Source organism: Heloderma suspectum, chromosome 1, assembly GCF_057233095.1.
Source record: "Heloderma suspectum isolate Gila_16-S chromosome 1, 16-S_ref, whole genome shotgun sequence".
Lineage (NCBI taxonomy): Eukaryota > Metazoa > Chordata > Lepidosauria > Squamata > Helodermatidae > Heloderma > Heloderma suspectum.
In genome coordinates, this window is record NC_139458.1 from 288,822,006 (window position 1) to 288,846,587 (window position 24,582).

The 24,582-nt window shown below is 40.5% G+C and overlaps 1 protein-coding gene across 1 annotated transcript in view; it reads right to left on the minus strand.

Moving 5' to 3' along the window:
- LOC146359210 (dystonin-like) overlaps positions 1-24,582 on the minus strand; it is a 422,334-nt gene that overhangs the window by 142,867 nt on the left and 254,885 nt on the right. The window contains exons 40-49 of the mRNA XM_084826836.1: positions 23,486-23,621; positions 16,710-22,421; positions 16,259-16,408; positions 15,055-15,270; positions 13,320-13,466; positions 11,426-11,659; positions 9,729-9,881; positions 6,344-6,577; positions 3,852-4,136; positions 1,771-2,316 (exon numbers count right to left, since the gene is read on the minus strand). Coding sequence (XP_084682962.1) covers positions 1,771-2,316; positions 3,852-4,136; positions 6,344-6,577; positions 9,729-9,881; positions 11,426-11,659; positions 13,320-13,466; positions 15,055-15,270; positions 16,259-16,408; positions 16,710-22,421; positions 23,486-23,621 — 7,813 coding nt within the window. The remainder of the gene's footprint in view (positions 1-1,770; positions 2,317-3,851; positions 4,137-6,343; positions 6,578-9,728; positions 9,882-11,425; positions 11,660-13,319; positions 13,467-15,054; positions 15,271-16,258; positions 16,409-16,709; positions 22,422-23,485; positions 23,622-24,582) is intronic.

A 24,582-nucleotide genomic window follows, 5' to 3' on the forward strand; every position in this document is an offset into this window, starting at 1 on the left:
TCTAGACAAGGTTGTATCTTTGATCTTTATATGCAGTGAAAAGACCTAAAGTGTAAACTTGTGTGTAATTAACAAAGCTCTCATAAAACAAGTCTCTTTTAGCCTGAACGAGTAAGAACATTAGTGCAAGGCACCATCTTTATTGTGCTTTCTAAAGTTATTCTCCATCTTTGCTAATATAAGGATTTACTCTGTTTTTCTTTACTTCTAGTCTCTTACAAGAGACCTGTTTCAATCAGACAGATAAGGCTTACTACTGATTTTCATATTCCTGAACACCCAGTTGGAGGAAGAGTTCTGTGCAATTCAAAATCCACATGCTGCATTGTGAACACTGGTTGCTCCCAATAAAGATACTATTTTACTGATCCTTTGTGTTTCAAAATGAATAAAGCGCCTAAAATGTGATAGTATGAGGCTAGTCCTTTGTACATTAATGTCTATGAGTAGCACCCCTGCAAGGTCTTTTCAGCTTCATTTTATGAATTTGTCATTAGGTCCTTTCAGCTGTATTTGAGTAATGTTTGCTACTGATGCTGGACAGATTCCCAAAGAGACCAAATAGGAAAATATTAGCAAAATATGTGTATAGGAACTAATATATACTAATATGTAGTATAACATGTATGTTATTAGCATAATATGTATATGGGAATATTAGCATAATATGTATACAGGAACTAATATATATACTAATATGTAGTGTAACATGTATGTTATTAGCATAATATATATATGGGAATATTAGCATAATATGTATACAGGAACTAATATATATATTAATATGTAGTGTAACATGTATGGTATTAGCATAATATGTATATGGGAATATTAGCAAAATACGTATATAGGAACTAATATATATATACTAATATGTAGTGTAACATAGCAATCCTGTGTGTCTGACTTTTTTCCCCTTCCACAAATGCTTAACTACTATTTTTGCCAATCTTGTGCTGATACCGGGTTGGTATCATTTAGCTGCAGCTGGCACACTAACATTAAGGCTGCTACCCTAAACAAGCTTTCTAGAGAGTAAGACCCTGTGAAGACAGTGGGGTGTGCCTCTGAATAAAAATGCAAGGGAGGGCACTGTAAGACTCAGTTCAGTTGTATAAATGAAACTCTGGCTGAGGGATCAGGATCGCTGCCAAACCAGATTAACATGACACAGGTGATGCCCTTAAATTCAATGCCCAAACTTTGATTCTATCTGAATTTTTGGTTCGAGTTTAGGAAGATTCCTGGTTTCATGGTAACCCGGTTTGGGATTAGCCACGTGTAACTCTTGAGAATGTCAGACAGGAAAGAACCTGGTTCAAATCCTTGCTTAGCCTTGAAGCTCATTGGGTGACCGTGGGCTAATCACACTCCCAACCGAACCTACCTCGCAGGGATGTAGTGAGGATAATGTGTGCGTGGGGAGGGGGGAGAAAGTGTTTGTCACATTGCACTTCTGAAGATAAACATGAAATTAATAACCACAGCACTGAAACTGGGAAGAGGGGCCTGGGGGAATTCAAAAGTGAGAGGGTAAGGGAAGGACATGCATGATCCTGCAATCCAATCCTGATCCCCAATTCAGTTGTATATCTGAATCTGGCCTGAGAATGGGAAAACAAAGGATGCAGAGAGAGGCAGCAAGAAAAAATATTAGACAAGATCCTCCTCTACAAAAAGCTTTCTGTTTTCAATTTTGTGCAACCATTTGGCGAGTTAATCGTTTTATCTCATGCACAGACACTCCACATGCATGCACACTCAATTTACCTTAGAGTAGAGAGATTTGAAGCGACCAGTTACACTGTCCAGCTTATTCTGTACCTCTGTGTAAGTTGATGAAGTGTCAATACCTTCTTCGTCATATCTGACACCTTCTCTTTTGTTACATGACTTAGCAGCATCTAATACTCTCTGCCCAGAAATGGTGATGTACCGCAAGTCCCCCTTGTGAGAAATGACATCTTCGGAAAAACTCTTCTGCCTTTTCAGTTTGACGATAATACCAGTAGAGTCAGATGCACCGCTCTCCAGGTTCTCAAGTTCTTGCTTCGCCTGCTGGAGCCAGCTTTCAAACTCATCATAGTCCGCATCAAACTTCTCAAGCTCCTCCTGCAGAGAACGAGTTAACTTCAACTTCTGCTCCGACTCAGCTAAAGCAGTTTCGTATTGCACCTTCAGTTCCTTCATGTTCCTTTGAATCTTTTCTTTTTCCTCTGGAGAAAGATGGTGTCCTTGCTTCTCAAGCAAGGCTTGGGCTGACTGTGTAGCTATGATGACAGCTTGCTGCTGTGAAATAATCTTCTCATGTTGAGCCTGGGGGGGGGGGGGGGGAATCCAATATACACATAATCAGCATTCTGCTCCAGTATATGACCAATTTTTGAGCAGTTCTCTCAAAAATTCATATCAAATAGAAATACTTCTTAAAGATGACTCAGAATCATTAAACAATTCAAAACATTATGTGCCATAGATATACCAAGTAGTCCTATTTTCCAACCCCAAGAAGAAATCTGCATGCAAACATGTCAATGTGCACTGAAGGGCTTCCTCATTGACTTCAGGTAATATCCAATAGTGTTATTCTGCCAGCAGGAAGGAACTGCTGGCAGAACAGATTTCCCCTCCCTCTTGCACCCCTCTGCACCTCCCCAAAGCTGTGGTGCACAGATTTGTGGCGCAGGGGGGTGGAGAGGCAAGGGAAGTCCTGTCGTCCAACCCTTCACATCAGGGATAGCTCCATGTATGCAGTGGTATGCATACACAGAGCTTCCCATAACACTGAATTGAGGCCTGGGTTGCACAAAATGACAATCCAGAGTATGGGTTGAGCATGGTTCGTTGTTGAATCATGGGTTGTTGTTGAATCATGAGTCATCATTACATGCAAACCCTGCACTATGTTTTAGCTATGGGTTGTTAACCACGAACGACTCAGGAAGAGAACCCATGGTTTGTTGTTGGGTTGTGAACCGAACATGGGTTGTTCATCGTTAACAACCCATAGTTCAACCATAGTGCAGGGTTCGCACATAACAATAACGCATGATTCAACAACCCACAATTCAACAATACCCCACACTGAACCTGTACTCTGGGTTGTCCTTATGTGTGAACCAGATCATTGAGGACGTCCTCATGCTCACAGGAGTTGTGTCAGCACATTGACTTTCACATGGAACCTGCTCCCAGATCAAGCTGATTGGCTGTGCTTCAATATATTTGTTTTCCTGTTGGCTTGCTTCTGTTTTCAACGGCTTTGAGCACCTTCCGCTCAGAACCAGAGATTTATTTATTACATTTCAATCCCGCCTTTTCTCCTCCTTAAGGAACCCAAGGCAGTGTACATAATCCTCCTCCTCTCCATTTTATCGTCACAACAACAACCCTGTGAGGTAGGTTGGGCTGAGAGTCTGTGACTGGCCCAAAGTCACCCAGTGAACTTCCATGGCCGAGTGGGGACTAGAACCTGGATCTCCCAGCTCCCAGTCCAACACTCTAGCCACTATACCACACTGACAAAAATCTTGGTTGAGCTAGGAATGAATATGCTCTGAGGCTTCCATTGCAGGAAGGAGTAAGTGGTATCACTCCCACTAGTTATACCAGAGGCTAGTAGGTATGGAAAGCAAGTGGAGTGGCCCAGGTGATGTCCCTTGACTGCACTAGGTTTTGTTTTGCATCCTGCAGGGCCACTATCATGGCTAACAACACTCTCCATGCATGCAAGGGGGTTCAGCAGGGCCCAGGGATATGCCTGGATCATACTACATCCACTTCATGCATTTTCCAGAACAGGCATGAACTAATAAATGGTTATAGCAACTTTGAATATACATGTGCAGTACCTTGGCTTTCTGATATTGAGTGTTGAGGTTATCTTCTGAGGGTTTCAACTGTCCATCTACATGCGTTTCATTCTGTTGTTGGATTTCCAGCAAGTTTCCATTGACTTCGTTGTCTTCTTCCATCAAATCCTCCACATCCCCTTCTTGGAAATGGGTGCCATTCTGCTTGATTGCTGGTTTGCATTTCTTGCCCCCATGTTCAGCATCTTTGTCTACATTTGATAACCAGTCCAGAAGATTTTCTATTGTACTCTTACTCTCCTCCAGCTGTTCTCTAGCTGCAACCTGCATAATTTAAGTTCAAGCTTGAATCTTATTCAGTCACAGATAGTTAATATGTAGATATTCACAGTAGTCCAAATGTAGATATTACATTTGGGTTGGAAACTAAAGATTCCACCTGTTAGAGAACAGCAATTCTAGAACAGTCCGGAAAACAATGAGGAAAACAAAGAAGCTCCTTGGTTTCAAAAATACGATATGGCTCTGAACTTTATTTTACTTTTAATTTTATATGTAAAATTTAGGACTAGTGTGGCTACTTGAAAATGAAATGCTGTGAATGCTATTCCACAAAATAGTTTGTGAAATGGTTTCCCACATAGTTCAGTCAATCTCAAGCATACCAGCACTATCTTCTCCCACTCCCACCCCCTCTGAGAATTTGTGCTGATGTGGCTGAAATCAGAGGAACCACACCAAAAGCAGCTTCCCACAAACAGCTAGACATATGGAATGGCACTGGGGCAGCCATACAGCACTACAGAATGCATGAATTGGGTCCTAGTAGTTCCACTGGAGTGAGAAATAATTCTCCCTTCCCTTAAAACAAGAGACAATACATGGGATGAGCCTAAGGTAAGGATTTAAAAAACAACAACCCACTTCTCTGAGAGGCACTTCTGAAGGCTGGTTCCTACAAGACTCTTTGTACCTGGGTGTGAATACATGAGTACAAAATGCATGAGTGTTGTCTCAAATGTGATTCGATCCTGCATGTATCATTAGCCCCATTCCTCTTTAAAACACATGTGTGCAGGGCTAAGTATACACAAAGATGTATTCCATATTTAACATGCTACTCATGTGTATTCAAGGCCAGAGTTTTTTCATCTGTGGTGTCACCAGTCCTGGAACTCCCTCTCCAGGGAGGCTTGCCTGGCACCTACTTTATTATCTTTTAGGCGCTGGGTTAAAACATTTGTATTCTCTCAGGAATTTTAATAAGTTGTATTTTAAACTTTGGAAGGAAGTTGAATTTTAAATACTGGAAATGAAGTTCCTCACTCTGTTGTTCCAATTTGTTATTTAATTGTGTTATTTGCTTTATTGATTTATATTGTGTTATTGTGTATTTACTTGTCTTTGTTTTAACTTGCCGTGTAAACTCCCATGGGATAAATATTTATGAAGTGCAATGTATAAATCAATCAGGCATCAACACCAGAGTGTAAAGTCCTGTGAGGGTTATTTCACATACAGGGCTGGCTCGAAGTTTTGTACAGTCCTCAGTAGGGGCCTCACCCTTAAACTTGGTGGTGGCTGGCAAGTGTGGGGTTGTTGCTGTTGTTTTGATTGTGGCAACATCAGCAGTAAAAATAACCCTTTAGCTGGCAAATGCTTGCTGCGGTGGTGCCCACCATTTTAGCTCTCACATGATGAGCCTGGGCCCCTACGTAGCATTTCTTGGGAGCAATGCTACATCAATGAGGGAGGCAATATAGGAGAATTAAGATGATGGGTGCTGTTGCTTGAGTTCCAGCACTGGGCAAAGGAAAAAATGGTGACCATCCGATATTTGATCATGAGTAGCACTGCACATACAACCTGTCAACGAACAGAAATCAGCCCGTAGATATACGGTGCATTTTCCCTCAGTGTGTAATTTATTATCACATATGGAGTCATAAAAGTAACTTCCCGTTGTCTAGTTATCCTATAGTGAAAGAAGAGGCTGACTTTCCATATAACAGGACTCTGTTGTTGTTTTTTAAATATTAGTATTAACATCCACTTGCTCACAGACACCGACAGAATTATGCAATGTACTTGCTCTACACTTAGAACAATTGAGAAAATCTATAGGCAATTATTCTATGGTATGGACAGGTGTCTGCAGGATCCTTCCTCAGGGTGTCCTGACCAAGGGTTCTGATTCCCCCTCCTCAGGAGAAACCTCCGATGTAGACCTCTCAGACCTAGAAGCACCCATTCCATAGAAGCACCCATTCTATGTGGCCATAGAAGCACCCATTGATGCCCCTCTCGCCTCAGGGCCCTCAACCCCAGAAGAAGCCCTGGAACCACCACCACCCCTGTTTCTGGATGAGGTTGCATTGCCATCCCCAGGTTCCCAGGACTCCAGTTCTGAAGCCACCACCACACCCCAGTTGCCTCCTACACAATTTGACTGGAACTGTCAACTTTCTTAGGCAAGGAAAAATTATAGCAATATGCCAAGTTAAAATGAAAATGAATGGTTGCCAAAGAACCTTTTCTGTTTCCTGTTTAATAGCTGTTGTCACAGCTTTATCCAGCTCTTTTCTGGACTCTTCTGCCTTCTGGCTAAGCAGCAAGCACTTGGTCTTAGCTTCATTCAGCTTCTTTTCAAGAGCAATCTTCTCTTCCTGTAGCAGTTTTTCTCCATTTTCTTTCAAGAACATCTCTGTATTTTTCACAATTTCTGCCAAGGTCTGTGTATTTGCTTGCATATCTTTCTGCAACTCCTTGAGGAAAAATGACAACAATAAAAAAGGTCAAAAGAAGGATTTATCCATGTATTTTTCACTTTTGACATTTAGAAAACCCTCGTCAAACATGCAGCCCAGATTTGCCTTCATGTGTTGCAGAAAAGGCAATGACAGAATAACTTCTGCTGCTAAATTGAAAATATTTGTGATAAACTCACACATTTGCAAAATCAAGACTTCTTCTTAATGACTAAGGTGATGGAAACAAGACTGACAGCTCTGCTCAGTATCTGAAACAGTGTGAAATTGCCCGAGATATCTTTTCCTCCTTGAGAATTGGAGGCTAGTTGACTCACCACAGTAGGGATTAGCAAGTTTAACTGTTTTACATTATTCCAAAATAACTTAGTCTGTTGATGTCTTACACTGTGGAAGCTAATATACACAATTCTATGCATTATGGGCATATATTTTATCTGAATGGTTCATGTTATGAGTCTTTCTAGGACCGCAGAGCATACGAGAAGCATACCCCGGCCTTTGTCATCAGCCTCATGACCAAGGGACACTGTGAAGTTGCACACCCTGCCTCCCAGGAAGAATATCATGGCAAAGGAAAGACCAGCCTGGCCCCATCCATCACCCAGAAAAGGAGCAGCAACAGGGATCTTTTCTCAGAAAGAAAACTCTGCTCCAACTGCTAGTTGCTCTGGGGCTGCAGAGCAGAAAGAAGCACATTCTGGCCCCATCCATTGGCTAGGGGATTAAGGGTTACTGAGTTGTACTGTGTGTGTGTGTGTGTGTGTGTGTGTGTGCGAGTGTGTTATTAAAATCTATTGTAAGCCGCCTTGAGATCATTCCATTGAAAGGCGGGATGTAAATCTTCTAAATAAATCATCTGACTTTTCTCCTTGTCCCAATCAGCAGTGAACATTCAAGTGCCATGATTCATAGACAGGCATGCACAAAAGCTTGCGTGAACAGATGGTTGGACTCATTACTGCAAAAACACGATAGTAACATCCTCAAAACATGATTAAAAACCATGTTTATGATAATCAGCTAAGGCATTAAGACATTCTTGAGCCAAATGTGAAGAGGCATCTTTTCAGTGGCCAGAAATTTGATTGGCACTGATTGTTTTGATCATATTATACCAATACGTAGAGACCTTCACTGGCTGCCTGTCCATTTCTGAGCCCAATTCAAAGTGCTGGTGCAAAGCACCAAACATCTTGGGGCCCAGGTATTTGAAGGAGCACTGAATCCCATATCAATCTGCCTTAGGTTAAGGCCATCTGCTGAGGCCTTCTCTGTGTGCCTCCTCCATCAGGTGAGGTCGACACTCACAAGGGAGTGAGTCTTTTGTCTGGGGTGAGCCAGTTACCGAATACCCTCTTCAAGGAAGCTCACCTCACACTGACACTGTTATCCTTTAAGAAGAAGGCAAGAACTTGTTTCATTTACCTAGGCATTTTCAGTCATGCTAGTGACGTTCTTGACTTCCACTGCTACTGTTCTAACTGCATTTTACCTTTTGGTTTTATGATAGCATATTTTTGGTTGTACCTTAATTAATTGCAAACCACCCTGGAATTCACAAGGGAAGGGTGATATCAGGGGTCCCCAACGGGCACCTACAATATGGTACCCACAAAACTTGTTTTATTTTTTTCTGATTTTTTAATATACGTAAATAGATTTGTATATATTCATAGCAATGAATATATATGAAATGCATACAACTTTCTAGCAATTATATATAAGCTTCAACAGAAGTGGACCAACTATCCAAAAAAGTATCCATTTGAAGGTGGCATTTATATAAAACCCTTTCAAATACTGAAAGAGTTGTAACCTTTTCTGTCCACTGCATTATAGGAGGTTAGTGTATATCCTTCCAATGTTGTAATATCAGTCTTTTAGCTGTCAAAGGGCATGGAGAATCCATTTATGCTGACCATTTGTTAATTGCCATAAAGCAGGTAAATAATTTAAAAGAGAGCATACATCAGTGAATATTGAAGACTGTTCCAAAATTTATCAGTGTAATAACCTCCTCCCCAAAAGTGGCAACTACTGGACATTGCCAAAACATACGTTTAAAAGAAGCAGTAGCTGTATTGCACTGCTAGCAATTAGCTGAATTAGTCAACCCCTTATTAAAGAGATGCTGCTGTGTCCAATAGACATGAAACAAAAGTTTTTGCTGAATAAGATGCAGCCTAAGATCCATAGACACGACAGGTAGATGTCAAAGTAGTGATCCACTGATAAGACATTTTGTGGTGGTGCCCACAGCAGTTTCTCAAATCCCCAATGTGCCCACAGGTCCAAAAAGGTTGGGGACCCCTGCTTTAAACAAATAAACCAACCTCTGAACTCGGGGTGAGTATATTGTTCTATTATTGTTCTGTGGCTTTACTTTACTACACACAGCAGTCTACCTGAAAGACTTTCGGTGATGTTCATGCACATCACATGAGGGGCATTTCTGGAAGGCTAGTACCTCATTAATGATGTCCTACCTTTCACACCATGAACTCAAACGGGACTCTGGATTAGGTGCTGAAAGTATTTTACAAAGCACTGGATTCAGTTTATACCAGAGCAACTGCACTGAAGGAAGTGGGCTTCCCCATCACCTCCTTCCCAGGGCAGCTCCTCCAGCCCCCTGAAAATGCTATGCAGAGAGTCAGGAGACCCTGATGAATGGGGTGAGTTGTTGTGTTGGAAGGAATCCCCCAAAGCTGGGTGGAGGGACATTCTGCAAGAAGAGCCCTTCCTCTCACAGAAAGTCCCTTCTTCTAGCAGAAGGCAGATCCTGGATCCAACCTACTGCTTACAAAGTGCACTCAAACATATGTACTAAAAATATTCACAAGTATCTTAAACAGAATTTGCTCCATCAGAAGTGAGTTAGGACTGCAGTCTTAGGGTGCTTCCAGACAGACAGCTCCTAGCATTACTAATCAGTGTGCAGTGTGCAGCTATTCCAGCTTTTCCACCTTCGCAGATCTTTGGTGGAAAGCAAAAAGATGGAAGAAGCAGTGGGAAAAGATGGAGGATTACAAGTAGAAGACAATGTTGTCTGGACTCCCCCCAAAATTCTGTGAATGAGGAAGGACGACAAAGTCTTGTCTTGAAGCACCTTTGTTCTGTTGCTGCTGATTAGTTAAGAGTTTACCTCTTGTTTGGTTTGATATTGCTGCAACTCAGACTTGCTGTCTTCAATAACAAGGGCTTCTTTGTGGCCAATGAGCTGGTTTTCTGTCTGCGTGAGGAGATCACATATATCTTGCAGTTTTTCTTTGAATTCCTGGTGTCGTTCAGCCAAGTCCTAATTCAGAATAAGAAGAAACCAGAATAGAAATGCTCAGGAGCACTCACATAGGTTAATTTTCAAACAACCATATTGCAGGTCTTTCATCAGACACTGTTTCTGAAAGTATGCTGTAAACATGATAGCAGTAGCACACAGTTTAAAGAAGCTGAATATAAAAGGTATGGATAAACCTCACAAATGCTGTAAGTAAAGAGACTGGGTTTTGGATGGGATTCCCCAGCAGAAGTCTGGCCATGCATTATGCGTGTGAAAATCCAAATCTCTGAATGGCTTGAAACCTGCAATAAACAGGTATTAATTCTGGAAAAGGGATGTCAAAACAAAGGTTAGTTGAAAACCATGCGTTAGATCAGATGGTAAGTGTAACGTTACCTGCATATAAAATGCTTTTGTGTTTTAAGCAATACAGAAGTAGACATGCAATGATATTCATTGTTCTTATCAATCTCTCCCTATCCCCCAACACCACCATTATGTTTTTTTTTTAATCCTATATTTCCTGGGGTGAAGACACCCCTCTCCAAGTGATCCAAACATTTGGGGCCTCCAAAATAAATGTTGTTGACAGCTTACAGGCTAATTGAGCTTTTGGTTTTAGTTTTCTATTAGCCCTATTCCTGACAAAGTCTCAGCCTCCGGAGTTACTTCCCATACCTTAGAGCAGGATTGGGCAACCTGAGGCCTTCCAGATACTTTGGATTACAACTCCCGTAAGCCCCAGCCAATATGGCTAGTGATCAGGAATTATGGGGGTTGTAGTTTAAAACATCTGGATTGCCCCAGGTTGCTTACCCCTGCAATAGAGAGACTGAGCCTGTAGGCCCCTTCCAACCCTACTATTCTATGATTCTAAGAAGGAACACAGGATGCTGCCTTTTACGGAGTCCATCTAGACCAGAATTGCTGACACTGATTGACAGCGGCTCTCCACGGTTTCAGGCAGGGCTTTTTCCAGCCCTGCCTGGAGATGCTGGGGATTGAGCCCAGGACTTTCTGCATGCAAAGCAGCTGGTCTACCACTGAGTTGTGGCACCAACAGGCACCAACAGCAGCAGCAAACTTTGGCTACAAAAGGCCAGCGCTTCTGAGCTGTGCAGCAGTTTTCCCAAAGTGCAGAAGCATCAACGGTTGCTTACCCCTGGCCTAAGGAGTGGGGTTGGATCCCTGAACTATGTGAAAAAATAGCCCTCTTGCAGAGGTACTCCGAGCCTAACCCTAATTCTAGATTCTCTTGTTTCAGCTTTACTTGTTTATAATTCAGTTTTAAAGGAGAAGAGATACCATTTCTTGACTACACTGTTCCCCACTATCAGAGGAAGCATTTCATTGTTTCTAAATCTTGCCATTAAAACAATAAATGCTGTTAAAGAAGCACATGATACCAGTGATTCATCAGACTTTGATCATGTCTCTTCCAAAGGACAGGCACGTTGTATTCTTTTGCTTTAAACTTCAGACAAGACTATAATTTCTGCACCTTGGCATTATGTCACTGTGCCAATGTAATCCTAAGCACACAATCACACAGACAAGCAAACCTTCTGGTCAACAAGAACTTGTGCTTCCTGCAAGAGAGTGTCAAAATGGTCCAGTTGAGATCTTATTGTTTCTTGCATTTCTTGGAAGCGCTTCTGTGTAGTATTTAAGAGCCTCAGGATTTGCTTGCTCTGGTTCGGGGAAAGATCGTGGGCATGTTCAGAAATGAAAAACTGAATGTCAAGGGCTGTGGATTCCAACTGCATTTTCCTATATCCAAGCTCTTTCTCAAGGTCCTGCAAATTAAGCAATGAAAAATAGTTAACATTTTTAAAGGCCCTATAAGAATTTAGGAAACTAGTATGATAAAAATTAAAGTGCATCTAAAGCTTGTTATTAGATTTATGTTTAAAAAGGCAAAAATAACCATTCATCTAAATCAGGGGTGGGCAACTTCTGAGGATCTGGGGGGCCATTTTTGCTTCCCTGAGCTGCTCCCACCCCCAACTGCACTCCACAAAGCATTGGACAAAAAAATCCTGGCTGCTGAAATTCAGTGGCAAACCGCTACAGTGTGCTAAAGGCGTCAGATTTAGAATGAGAACAAGCTAAATTTGACTTTTTTAGCCCTCCGTAGAACTAAAATGGCCAGGTTTCCCTACACATACACATCACTGAATTCCATGGTGCAGAGGTGGTGGCAGGGGTCACACCATGGAGTGGGGGGCAGCCTGCAGGCCATGCATTGCTTACCTCTGGTCTAAATGTTTTGGAATCTAATCTACATAGGGAAAACATTGGGCTGGCATAGACATTCAGCATATCCAAACTATCTAAACTGCTATTTATATTTTCTGTATAAATTGTCTCTTTATTTACTTGTTTGTAATTCATAATTCAGAATCTATGAATGAATATTACCAGAATGGGTTCATTGAGCTACTTCAAGTATATTAACTCACAAAAACAGGTCTATAATATTAATCTCTACAAATAGAGAACTAGAAATGTACTAACTAAATAAAATAATAATAAACAAACAAAGCAAGCTCTGGAGTCCTGCATTAGGGTTTTTAATGTCATAACACTATCTTAAAGATATATATGAAGAGAGACTGCAGTGGAATTCAAGATTATTTCAGTTATTCTGAGGAAGATGAAAGGGCTTGTTATACCATTCTAGCCATCTGTTGGCTGCAACCCTTAAACTATGTATTATAGAATTAATCTAATGTAGGGAATCATACCTACTTGCTGGAGAAGACTCTTACAAGTCCCCTGGACTGCAAGGAGGTCAAATCAGTCAATCCTAAAGGAAATCAATCCTGAGTGCTCATTGGAAGGACAGATACTGAAGTTGAAGCTCAAGTATTTTGGCCACCTAATGCACAGAGAAAACTCCCTGGAAATGACCCTGATGCTGGGAAAGACTGAAGGCAAAAGGAGAAGGGGATGGCAGAGGATGAGATGGCTAGATAGCATCACCGATGCAATTAATATGAACTTGAGCACGATCCGGGAGAAAGCGCAGGACAGGAAGGCCTGGCGTGCTATGGTCCATGGGGTCACGAAGAGTCGGACATGACTGAATGACTGAACAACAACAACATCCTTGGTGGACACATATACAAAATACATGAATAATTTACTAAAACATAACCTTGCTGTCAATGCTGCCTGTTGTTTAGCCCAGCAGTGATCTCAGGGGAGAATCAGATCTTGCTGAGCAGGTTTAACGCTACTGTCATAAATTTGGTGCTAACTGTAGATATGTCACCTGCACAAATCCTGACCATCCTTCTGGACTAATAGTGATTGACCCAGGAATCATTACTTTGGACAAGTGGATTATTGATGACTTGGGCTGATTCAGAGTGGAGATCACCTGTGATACACCATGTCTGGAAGCACCTTAAATAGGAGTCTCTAACTGATTAGTGATCAAGTGGTACCTGCCTTGAATAACTGAAACCTTTGCTTCACATCTTCTATATCACCTACATCCGTCTTGAGATTATTCATTGTTTCACTCTTCTCCACAATCCAATCTGTGAACTCCTGAAGCTTGACTAAATATTCCTGATGCAACACTGCAAGTTTAGCCTAGAAAAGAAGTTCAAAAACGAGATTTTCTTCCCAAAAGATCTATGAGAGTAAAAACCAATCCAAAACATTTCCATTATATGACTGTGGAACAAACACCAGGAGATCACTTCTCCACTATATCTTGTTGTGATATTTAAGATCTGCAAGAACATCCCTTACCAGCGAAGTGGAACCTCTGGCCCATGGACCACATGTGGCTAAAAGGGTCTCTGCCATTGGCCCATGGGGTCCCCTCATCAGACCCACCCCCCTACACAGTAATTAGGCTTTTCTAAAAAAAAAAAAAAAAAAAGTTCCATTGGTGTCAATAGAAGCTTTTTTTTCAAAGCCTTTTTTTTCACTGCGGGGTGGGAGCAGGGCTAAGAAGGGGTACAGCTGGGGAGGGAAGGGCAGAAAGAGAAAAGGGGGAAGAGAGAGAAAGGTGGAAAGAAAGAGTGCATGTGATAGAGGGGGGGCGGGTGATTGGCTATGTCCCCGCCTACTTTTTGGAATGTGACCTTTGGGGTAGGAGGAAGGTTCCCCACCCCTTCTCTATACCACTTGTACATGCAAAGTCTATTTTATCCAGGCAGAGGACAAACAGATTTATATGACTTCCCTAACACAATTCCATATGAAGAGAGCAAATGCTTTCCATCTGAGTTACTATTTCACAATGATGGAACTTTGTTTCTTTTGAAGACTGGTTAAATAATATGATTAAGGGTAAATTCACGTACACTACTCAATGTTTCATCATTCAATAGCTTATCAAAGGATGATTCACAGCTTACCATGAATATGTTTAAAAAACACCATGTTTGAGATGACACGAAAGCCGTCTGTGGTGTTGCTCTATGATGGATGATTCATACGTGCACTTCATTACTTGAAGTTGCAGTAATCAAGGGATGAACGTGCCTGTATAAACTCACCATAGTGGTGGCTTAGAAGGACTCTGACTGCAATCCTATCCACACTTAAAACTGCATAAGCTCCACTGAACACAGTTGGGCTTACTTCTAAGTAAACACCCATAGGATTGATAGCACTCTTCAAGTACTTGAAAGGTTGTCCCAGAGAGGAAGGCCAGGATCTCTTCTCGATCATCCCAGAGTGCAGGTCATGGAATAATGGGCTGAAGTTACAGGAAGCCAGATTCCGGCTGAACATCAGGAAGAACTTCCTGACTGTTAGAGCAATATGACAATGGAACCAATTACCTAGGGAGGTAGTGGGCTCTCCCACGCTGGAGGCATTCAAGACGAGGCTGGACAGCCATCTGTCAGGGATGCTCTGACTTGGATTCCTGCACTGAGCAGGGGGTTGGATTCGATGGCCTTGTAGGCCCCTTCCACCCCTGCTATTCTATGATTGTCCTGTAAATTATCCTTTCATCTGGATTAACTTCCAGGGCATGGATTTAAGTTAGAAAGTACAGGGCGATAAATGTGTCAGCATACATGTAACATAGTTTAGCTAGACTTTATTTATATTTTATATTTGGTTTTGTTTTTGTTTTAAGCAAATGTATTAAGTCTGAGCTGTTGGCATGGGCTGAGCTAAAAATCTATATAAGTAAGGAAGCTGTGGCCTATGAACCTACCATTTCAGAGTCTACTCCAAGGACTATTTGCTTTGCTCGCTTTGAAGACATTTCACAGACCACAAAGAAATCCTTCTCCAAATGTTCATAGTTTTCTTTCAGATCCTCAAGCTGCTCTCCAGGAACATCCTTGAGCTGACGTTTTAGAAATTCGTCTGCCAACTTCATATCTTTCCGCAAAATAACAGCAAAGCTAGCAAGTCCGGATTCAAATGACTACAACAACAAAAGAAACAAATGAACAAAATTACATATGAGGTCTATTAGGGTAATGTGTAAAATTGTACTGTAAGGTTTTACTGTGCATTTAAAAAGAATAAAAGAATAGGCCTATGCCTTTTAGAGAGTAGAAGTGTCATTAATTATACATAGCAGAGGTGGCTGAAGTTTCTTGATCTGTGAGAGCAAATGTGGTGTAGTGCACAAAAGCCGCCTTGGGAGGGCTTCTGCCCTGAAAGGCGGACAAGAAATGTTTTAAATTAAAAAAAACAGAACCCAAAACAATAAAACTCAGACAGGGAAAACCTGGGTTCAGATCTCAGCTCAGTAATGAAGTTCATAGTCACTAAGTCACTGTCACTCAAGCTAAGCCACCTCACAGTCTGTTGTGAGAAAATGGGATAACCCCACATACACTGCCCTGAGCAACTTGGAAGAAGGGCAGGTTATAAATGTGATAAATAGGCCTCTTCAAAATTTTCATATGGCTGTAGAACCCAGGACACACATCACTTTATTTCTTTGTCACTGATTCCCCAAAGACCTGCCCCTCTCCCATGTTAACACTCTTCCACAGTTTGTTACTTAGCTCAAGGTGGTTATTTTTGTGAAGATTATTCCTCATTTATGGATGGTATTGTTTTTCTTGTCTTTAGAGGAATTTAACTAGTAGGATGTTGTTGCTTTTGTTAGCTGACTAATGTGGATATAAATGTTATGGTTTGTGAAATGTATTAAATGGATTTGGTATACTTTTGACATTTTATAGATCTTTGCTGTATTGTTATACTGATGATTTCGTATTGTAATGCTCTTGTGAGCTGCACTGGGCATTATTTTATATGTAAAAGTATCAGTCAATCACTCTTTATTTGAGTGATTGTAATTTGCTGGTTTGTGAAATCCAAGTATGTAAAAGTAGAAAAATAAAAGTAGGCTATGTGCTAATTTGTCCTCACTTTCTGTGTAAAGATAAAAAGCTCACCTCTAACTGCTCAAGTTGCACTTTTAGGGCTTCCAAGTCATTACCGATGGGCTGCAGATCATCTAAGAGAAATTTCATATCTTGAACCACTGTCAAGTGTCTTCTCAGATTCTCTATGAACCAAGAACAAGGCTGCGTACCTCTGTATAGCTGAAAATATTATTGAACAATAACTCATTTTAGTATATCTGCATCTAACAGCACAGAAACAGAATATCTGCCTTCATTACTATCACTTGGAAAAAGAAGAAAATATGTTGATATTTTAAAATATGTCCAATGGCATATTCTACAATGATGCCAACCAGGGCACTTTTATCTCGTGATAGGTGGTTGAGTGTATATCGGCAATATACCCGCCAGTTTTGATTATGGTAACAAAAGCAACCACTAAAATGAACCAAACACATGCCTTTGCCTAAGACAAATTATTATAGCAGTTGCTACTCACCATGCTCCTTGATACAGATTCCTTCATTTCCATAGCATCTTCAGAGAAATGTTTTGGTGGATGGCATGGTTCCTCAGCCTGATGGTCTCCTTTCAAAGCAAGCATCTTATTATATGCAGCAGTATTCTCTGCAGCAGCTTCTGGTTTTAATCCTGATGAACTTCCATCTCCATCTGAGACGGCAAAGGTGTGATCAAGCTGGGAAGTTTTTATCTCCTGATCTCTTTCAGTCTGGGCCTTCTCATCCATTGTCCCATTTGCATCATTAGTTGTTTGACTGCAATGGTCTTGCTTTGGTATATCAAGAAGGAGGTCAGGACTTCTCTTGTCAAGCCAAACATATGGGGTGGAACTCTGTTTGTTTGCATTTGTGCTCAAAGGAGCGGCCGATGAGGCCGTTCTAGTGACATCGTCTGCATGTTTGACATCAGATTGATTAGAAACCTCATTTCCCCAATGTGTGTAATAAACCATTTTAAGTACATTTTGCATTAAAGCTGTTGTGCCAATATAACTTAAAGGTTCATCTTCCTGCTTGTAGTAAACACGGCCATCTTTTATTTTGTTTTTAAGTATATTTTTTAAGCCTTCAGGTAATGTAGCAGGCATTTTAGAAAAATGAACTTCCTGTTCCTTGAGTGAGGAAAACTTACGAAGTGTCACATCTTTTGATGATTGTTGTATGTTTTCCTCGATGCTGTTCATTAAAAAAGTAGGCTCATGGTCTAGGTCTTCCTTAGTATTTCTCACACTACTGTAACTAATCACTGCTTTCTGTGCTTTCTCTTCGGTGCTATGCCAGCTATCACCCATGGTGCCTAAAGCATTAGAAGAGAAACTTATTGCCTGCAAATGTTCATCAGAACTGACTTCAGCCTTGTTACTTGCTTCTCCAATACCTCCATGTTCCATACTGTCAAAGTCACATTTGTAGCTTTCCATTTCATCACGACACACTTTGGGATCAATACTACCCCCTGTTTCTTTACTAGCTTTAGCTCTCATAGGTTCTGATAGAACTGATGCAGGAGATGGTGGCAGCTGGGAGTTGAGTTCTCCTGGAAGCTTTTTGCCCTTGTCATTTACACTTCCCCTTACCGCTAGCTCCTCCCCATTCTCTTCATGGTCTCTTTCAACATCCTTAAGGTAAAATGAATCACCCTCTCTTAGTGCTAAGATATCTTTGGCTTTTATATCTTCTGCACATTGCTTTAAATAAGAAGAAAGGTCAAACTGCTCTTCTTGGTGCGCCAGTTCATCTATAGCAAAGCCACTGAAGTGTGGAACTGAGGTGGTTTTATTTGAAATTTGGTCAAGATTTGCTTTCATGTCACACACGGGAATAATTTCATAACCATTTTTAATAATGAATGAACCAGTCTCTCCAGGGCTTCTACTTGATTCCTGGATAGTATCTTCAATCAGAATGCATACTCCATTTTTATTTTGTTTTAGAGTGCCCATTTCTACTTGTGGCATATTGGTGACTGCTTGTACTAATTTCCCATCATCTGCTTCCTGTCTTTTCTCACAATTCAAACATGGTACTGATACGTCATCATGGGTTTTAACTTTGCTGTGGTCAGTGTATAAGTCACATTGAAGAAGTATGCCTAACTCAGCCTGATTATCTTCTGGGCTGATTACATTCTCTAGTGACACACTATTGCTTATGCTTAACTGGGAAGTCTGACTGCTATATAACACACATTTGTTTTCCATGAAAGGCTCAGAAGCCTGCTGAGCTTCTTGCAGACTTTTATCTTTACTTATACATGTAAGGTCATGAATGCTTTCAAAACATGGTAAGCCATTGTTTGAATCTGAATGCAAGTTGTTTCCAGGATGAATATTCTTGCTTTCTATAGTCTCTGAAAGTTGTTTTCTGTTGTTTCTGAAACATTGGACTCCAGTGTTTTTATCAAGGCACTGTGAGTAATGCATTTCCATCACCTCCTCATCCTCATAATCTGTGTCATCAGAAGTATCATAATCAAAATCCACGTAATCGTAACTTTCAAAATCATCCTCATCTCCGCCATTGTCATTATCCAGACATATGCTCTCACGTTCACTCTCATCACAGTCACCTTCTCCTTTCATTCTAATTTCTTTATGCCCATTTCTTTGCGTTTCAGTTTCATGAAACTTTTCCAGGGAACTGCCAGTCTCTTTACTTTCTTCACTTTCTTTTTTCTGACCAGTCTTGTCTGCATCTCCAGTGCCTTCTGCCTTCTCTTCTAGAATAGCGCCTAGTATCCTTGCATTGAATGCCGCTATATTTATAATTTCAAATGTATCAGTGTCACTTGATTCACTAAAGCATAGCATATTCTCCTCTTTCATATTCATGCTGGCCTGAAGAGACGTTGGTCCCTTCTGCACTGGCTTATCTGCTGCTTCTTTCATGGCTACTGCACTGTTGCTGGGGTCTGGAGTAATATCAGTCTTAAGAGCAGAGGAGTCACCTTTGCCAATTTTAGCCAAGTTATAAGCACTGTCACCGTTACGATAGTTCTGTATAGCCTCACTGCCATCTTTATGCTGAGGTGTGCCCTGAGGGTCTTTGCTGTCTTTGTAGTCATTGCCATTTTCTGACTGTGGAGTACTATATTTGCTGTCATGCAGCGGCGCAGCAGGCTTACTGTTATTGCCTTCCAGAACTAATCTGCCACTTGGAAATGTTGACCTACTGTCATCCACAGATGGCTCATTATTCTTCATACTAGTAGTGACATCATCCAGAGGTAGTCTGTGTTGGCTCTCAGTATTGATTTTAATAGATGATCCCTCAGGACATTTAGTACTGGCTTCTGTTGGGGCCTCAGTATTTGTATCAATGGTGTCTTCCAGTGGAAGCCCAACATGGGTAATAGCATAATCTCTCTGAAGTGGCTCAATGGATTTATCTTCAGTATGATATTCCAACTGTGGAACTCCATCAGAATTGATATGATGATCATGCAAAGATACACTACATAAATTAGTCTGCTGTATGGGTTGTTGTCTGTCACTGATATTAATGTTGTTTTCCAGAAATGCCCCACTTTCAATTTCAGTCTGTTGTTCCTTCAGTAATCCATTAATCAAATTGATGTTGTCTTCCAGCAATGGATCATCATTACAAAAAGTATTTTCTAGCACTGACATACAATGGTTACTGGTGGAGTCATTCTGTGGTAGACTACCATTTGTATGGTATCTAGCTTCCAATGGTGATGCATTTTGCAGATTGGCATTGTCTTCCAACAGACACCCAGTAAATTTATTAGCAGGGTCTTCCAATGATGGATTGACATAGATATTTGTGAGGTCTTCTTGTGGTTGCTTACAGTTCATGTGAAGACAGTCTTTCATCAGACATGCACCATGCATTATGCCACTTCTATCAGTAAAGACTTCTAAAGTAGATCCACTTGTCCTGTTATCAAGGTTATGTTGCAGTGGAGTGGTGTTGGCTTCTGACTGCACTATCCCACCCTCATTACAAGCCTCTAAATCCTCCTGTGCAAGTTCACTTAAAGGTTTATTGCTAGATTCCTTATTGGTGTATAAACTATCCTGAAAATCATCTTCTACTTTATCCTTGATTATTATAATTTCTTCTTTAGTTTGCAAAATGTGGGGCATGCATTTCTGAATATCGTTGACCATGAGATGTGCAATATCAGCGCTCTCCTGCTTGTTTCCTTCTGTATTAATAACTGAAGGATCATTTACATCCAAAACATTATTGAAGATGCCTGAAGGATTGTTTTCATTCCCCTTGACTTTTTCCCTCTCTACCATACGAATGTTAACTTCATTCATTCTTGAAGGAAGGTTTTCTTGTGAATAAACTGAAACAGACCCTTTTGCTTCAACATCTGCAGCATTTGCTTGCTTGGTTAAATCGTCACACACTTCCACTGGTATTTGTTCAGAAGGTTTCAGCAAACTTCTAGATAAAATTTCTTTTTCACAAATCTGATTTGTATTTAGTACCTTTCTAGATCTATCTTCCTCTTTAAAAAATAAATTATTCATAGCACATTCTGACTGCTCTGAACCACCAGCCACAATATGAAAACTATTTTCTCCTGAGCTTTCGACATTCTGGTGATCTTTGTGAAATTCTTTCCTGTTATTGTCACTAGAAATATTTTTGACACTTATCTCTTGATCTAAAGCATTGCTAGTGATACAGCAAAACACTACATTTTCAGAGTGTTGCTCAAAATTTGGTGCTTTTGTGTTTACATGGGACTCACAAAATTGAACTTCAGTCCGATCTGTATTATAACCATTGCCATCCATTAACAAGCTGACAGTTTCATTTAAGTCACCACAGTGCAACAAAAGTCTCTGCCCTGTATTCGCATCCATATAACTATTTATCATTAGATAGGACATGAATAACTTTTGAGTTTGTTGTACGCAGTGATGTATGGGCTCACTAGTGTTTGAAGCATCTACATCCATTCCATGTTCGTGATGGGAAGATGGGTGGAGTTCATAAGATGAGAGCCATCTTGCAACTCTTTTCAAAGGGACTGGTATATCATCCACATCAGGCATTTCATCAGGTATTGAAATGCTATTCAAGACTGATGAAGTATTACTATCTATGACTCCTTGCTGGGCAGCATTATCCAGGCTGATCACTTCACAAGTTTCTGGAATATAAAGTGCTGCTATTTTTTGCCGCCCATTTAGAATTTTGCAAGCCAGCTCATTAGTGATCATGCCTTGATGCAAAGAGGTAGATACAGGAAATATTTCGCCACTACGTGGCCAGATGAGTCCAATAAAGCCTCGTTGTGCCTGTAGCACCAAAAGGGCGCTAGTAGAGGATATCAAGTCACACTGTACAGCTTCATCTACAGTCAAACGTTTTGATGAATTTGGACACAGGATCCCACCTGTCTGAACCTGGTGAGTCAAAATAGCACAAGCAGCATCCTGATCAATAACCGCTTCTCTCATTGCTTCTTCAATAGTCATTCTGTGTCCTGTATCAGGATGAATGATACCCCCAGAAAGTAGTTGAGCACCCATCAGCCTGAACATGGTTTCTCTCTCTATAAGTCCTTCATGAGCTGCTCTCAAAATAGTTATTTTCCTTCCGCATTTTAGCGTTATTCTGCCTCTTTCTTGAGGGGTCACAGGTAAGAGCCTTAACCCTGTTTCTTTATGCTCTACAGTTCTTTCAAGCAGTTCCTCAAGGGAGACCTTTTCTGCAGTGTTGGGGTCAATAAGGTCTCTGCACATGTCATGTCTTTCCAGGAGCTTGGTATATAATGCTGCAGAAATCAGGTTCTTTTGGAAAGCTTTGTGCAAAGTCAGCTGTTCTCCTGTGGCTGGTATCATGAGATGCCCTCTGGAAAGCTGTATCTCAAGAATTTTAATAGCCAGAGATTCTGAAATTAGACCTTGTTTCAAAGCAGCTACAACTGGGAGTGTTGTTAACTGCAGTTTTGAAATGATTGTCTTAGCATTCTGCAAACCTTGTAGTTGCAATATAGCTTGTTCATCAACAAGTTCGTGGACTTTTGCTTCTTCGAGGTCAAAGCTCCTCCCCAACACTGGTGAAATTAAACCTGATAAAATGAGCTGGCTCTGAAGCAATTGAATTCCAGTGTCATAGTCAATAAAGCCTTTATAAATTGACTGGAAGACTGAAAACATCTCTCCGGTGGTTTGATCAATGATGCCAGCTATGACTTTGTCCACCTAAGAGTATAAAAATACGATTTTTCAGCATTTCATAAATTGTGAGGGTTAAATGTTTGAATTTTAATGTTTACCTGAGTACAGCATAAAGTCACTTACTTACCAGGGTTGGAGCAAGACTGTGAATGTTAGCAGTTCAATGCAGAAATTATCTATGTCATTGATTCAACAGCACACGGTGTGATAAAAGACTGATACAGGACATGCATCGCTGAACCAAAAGCCTATGCTCTGCATACGTCAATAGGGTTAGTGGAAGACAACAGAGCCGATGATCATATAGTGAGCAGAAAGACTCCTGGAAGGCAAACTGTCATGCGATGTGCTTTGTGAGAGGTTAGGATATTCAGAAAACAGAATGTGGTACAAGGATACACATGCTATTCATGTTTACAGCATACAGCATTTGTAAGAAAACGCCCAAATTGAATCAAGTATTGTAGCCACGTAAATGCACCGCAACTGTTTCGCACTGAAAGTCTTCCATCGGGAATATTTAAAATGCATGTTGACATTTTGCAATGCCTTTCAGAGGCAATATTGAATGTAATGAACATTAATGTATAATCTCACAGTTAGTGAGAATATAGGTTCCAAACTTATGTATGCACTGAGCTAAAATGTAATAAACTTCTGGAATATGTCATACCTTCTGATATACCTCTAGGAGAGCATAAAGTAAGCTATAGTCTACAGAACGTTCATGTGGTGTCATGTTTCTGAAATGCAGAATTTTGACTGGATTCAGAGTATGGTTTTTAAAAAGAAGGTTAAGTGATGTATGATTCTTTGCTCTTAGCTCATGCAAGGCACAAAATATAAAAGCCTGTTCATTTATAAGTTTCTGTATGTTCATTTGTACACATTCAGCTATAATTCCAATTACACAAATAGATCAGAAGTTGTCAGTCATTTAGTTCTGCTTTTGTTTGTATGATATACACAATTCAATGCAGTTTTGTTTCTTTAGTATTAATACACAGTTCCACAACCATGCAATAAATCAGACTCAAAAGAGTAAGCAATATAACACTGCATACACCATAGCCAGCAATATAGGCTACCTTTACCTCCATATTTTCATCATCTACATTTTGTTCCTCCTGAAACTGCTTCAAATCTTCATTGGATAACAGTTTATAACCTTCTTGCAGGGACTTCACATGGTTTTCCATTTCATTTTTCTCTTCTTCTGTCATTCTATGAAAAAAAAAGCAGATGTGGATGCAAGTACTAGCAATTTCAGAATATTAATTGTTCTCAGTAGAAAATATATCGTCTGTATGCACACAGAAAGGAATTGGTGCCCCCATTCCGTCCTGCTTGGCTTCTCCTGCTAGCACAAGTTGTCAAACAAACCAAACACATATTTTTTTAATGTTTTGTCTGAACACAGAACCCAGGCTTGTTGCTCCCAAGCAAGCCAGGATTCATAATCCAAGATGCAATTCTGGTTTACTATCCTGACTTGTAGAGACAGCAACAAGCTAGGATCCCAGGTTCAGATAACATGCTAAACAAACAATATCTGATTTGTTTAGTCACTTGCACTAGCAGAAGAAGACAAGTGGGAGCTATTGAGCGGTGTGCATGAGCATGCAGCTTTTTCATCGTAAGCCAGAATTCATCAGAATCTTGGCTTACCATACCATAAAATTTTGGTCATAGAATTTTAACAACAGCAAAAACTGGCTTCTGTCTTTGTTCCAAAAACCTTTGTAACAAAACCTCATAAAATCATACACACTTCAAAATATTATCTGTTAGCATATGTTTGCAGAAGATAGAAAATAACTGTTATCAGTTGCAATCAAAAGAAACCTACTGTGTATGTGATCTATCTAAGCATGCAGAACTTTACCTTAATTTCTTTTCTTTGCTGAATCAGTTCTGTTATCAAAACACAGACTGCTTTTTAATGCCTCATCCCTGATTACTATAAAAACCAGAGCAGCTATGAGAAAAAAGAGGGATCTTCATGGATCAAGCATATGCTGATCTGGAGATTGCAACCATTAATATTAATAACTTATTTAACACTTTAACAGCTTGGCCCAGTAGCCTCTTACACATGTTAATAGTCCAAGACATATGAAACTTGTTCCATTAACTTAAGTGGAGAAGGAAGCTCCACATGACTATCCTTTTACATCCTCGGAGA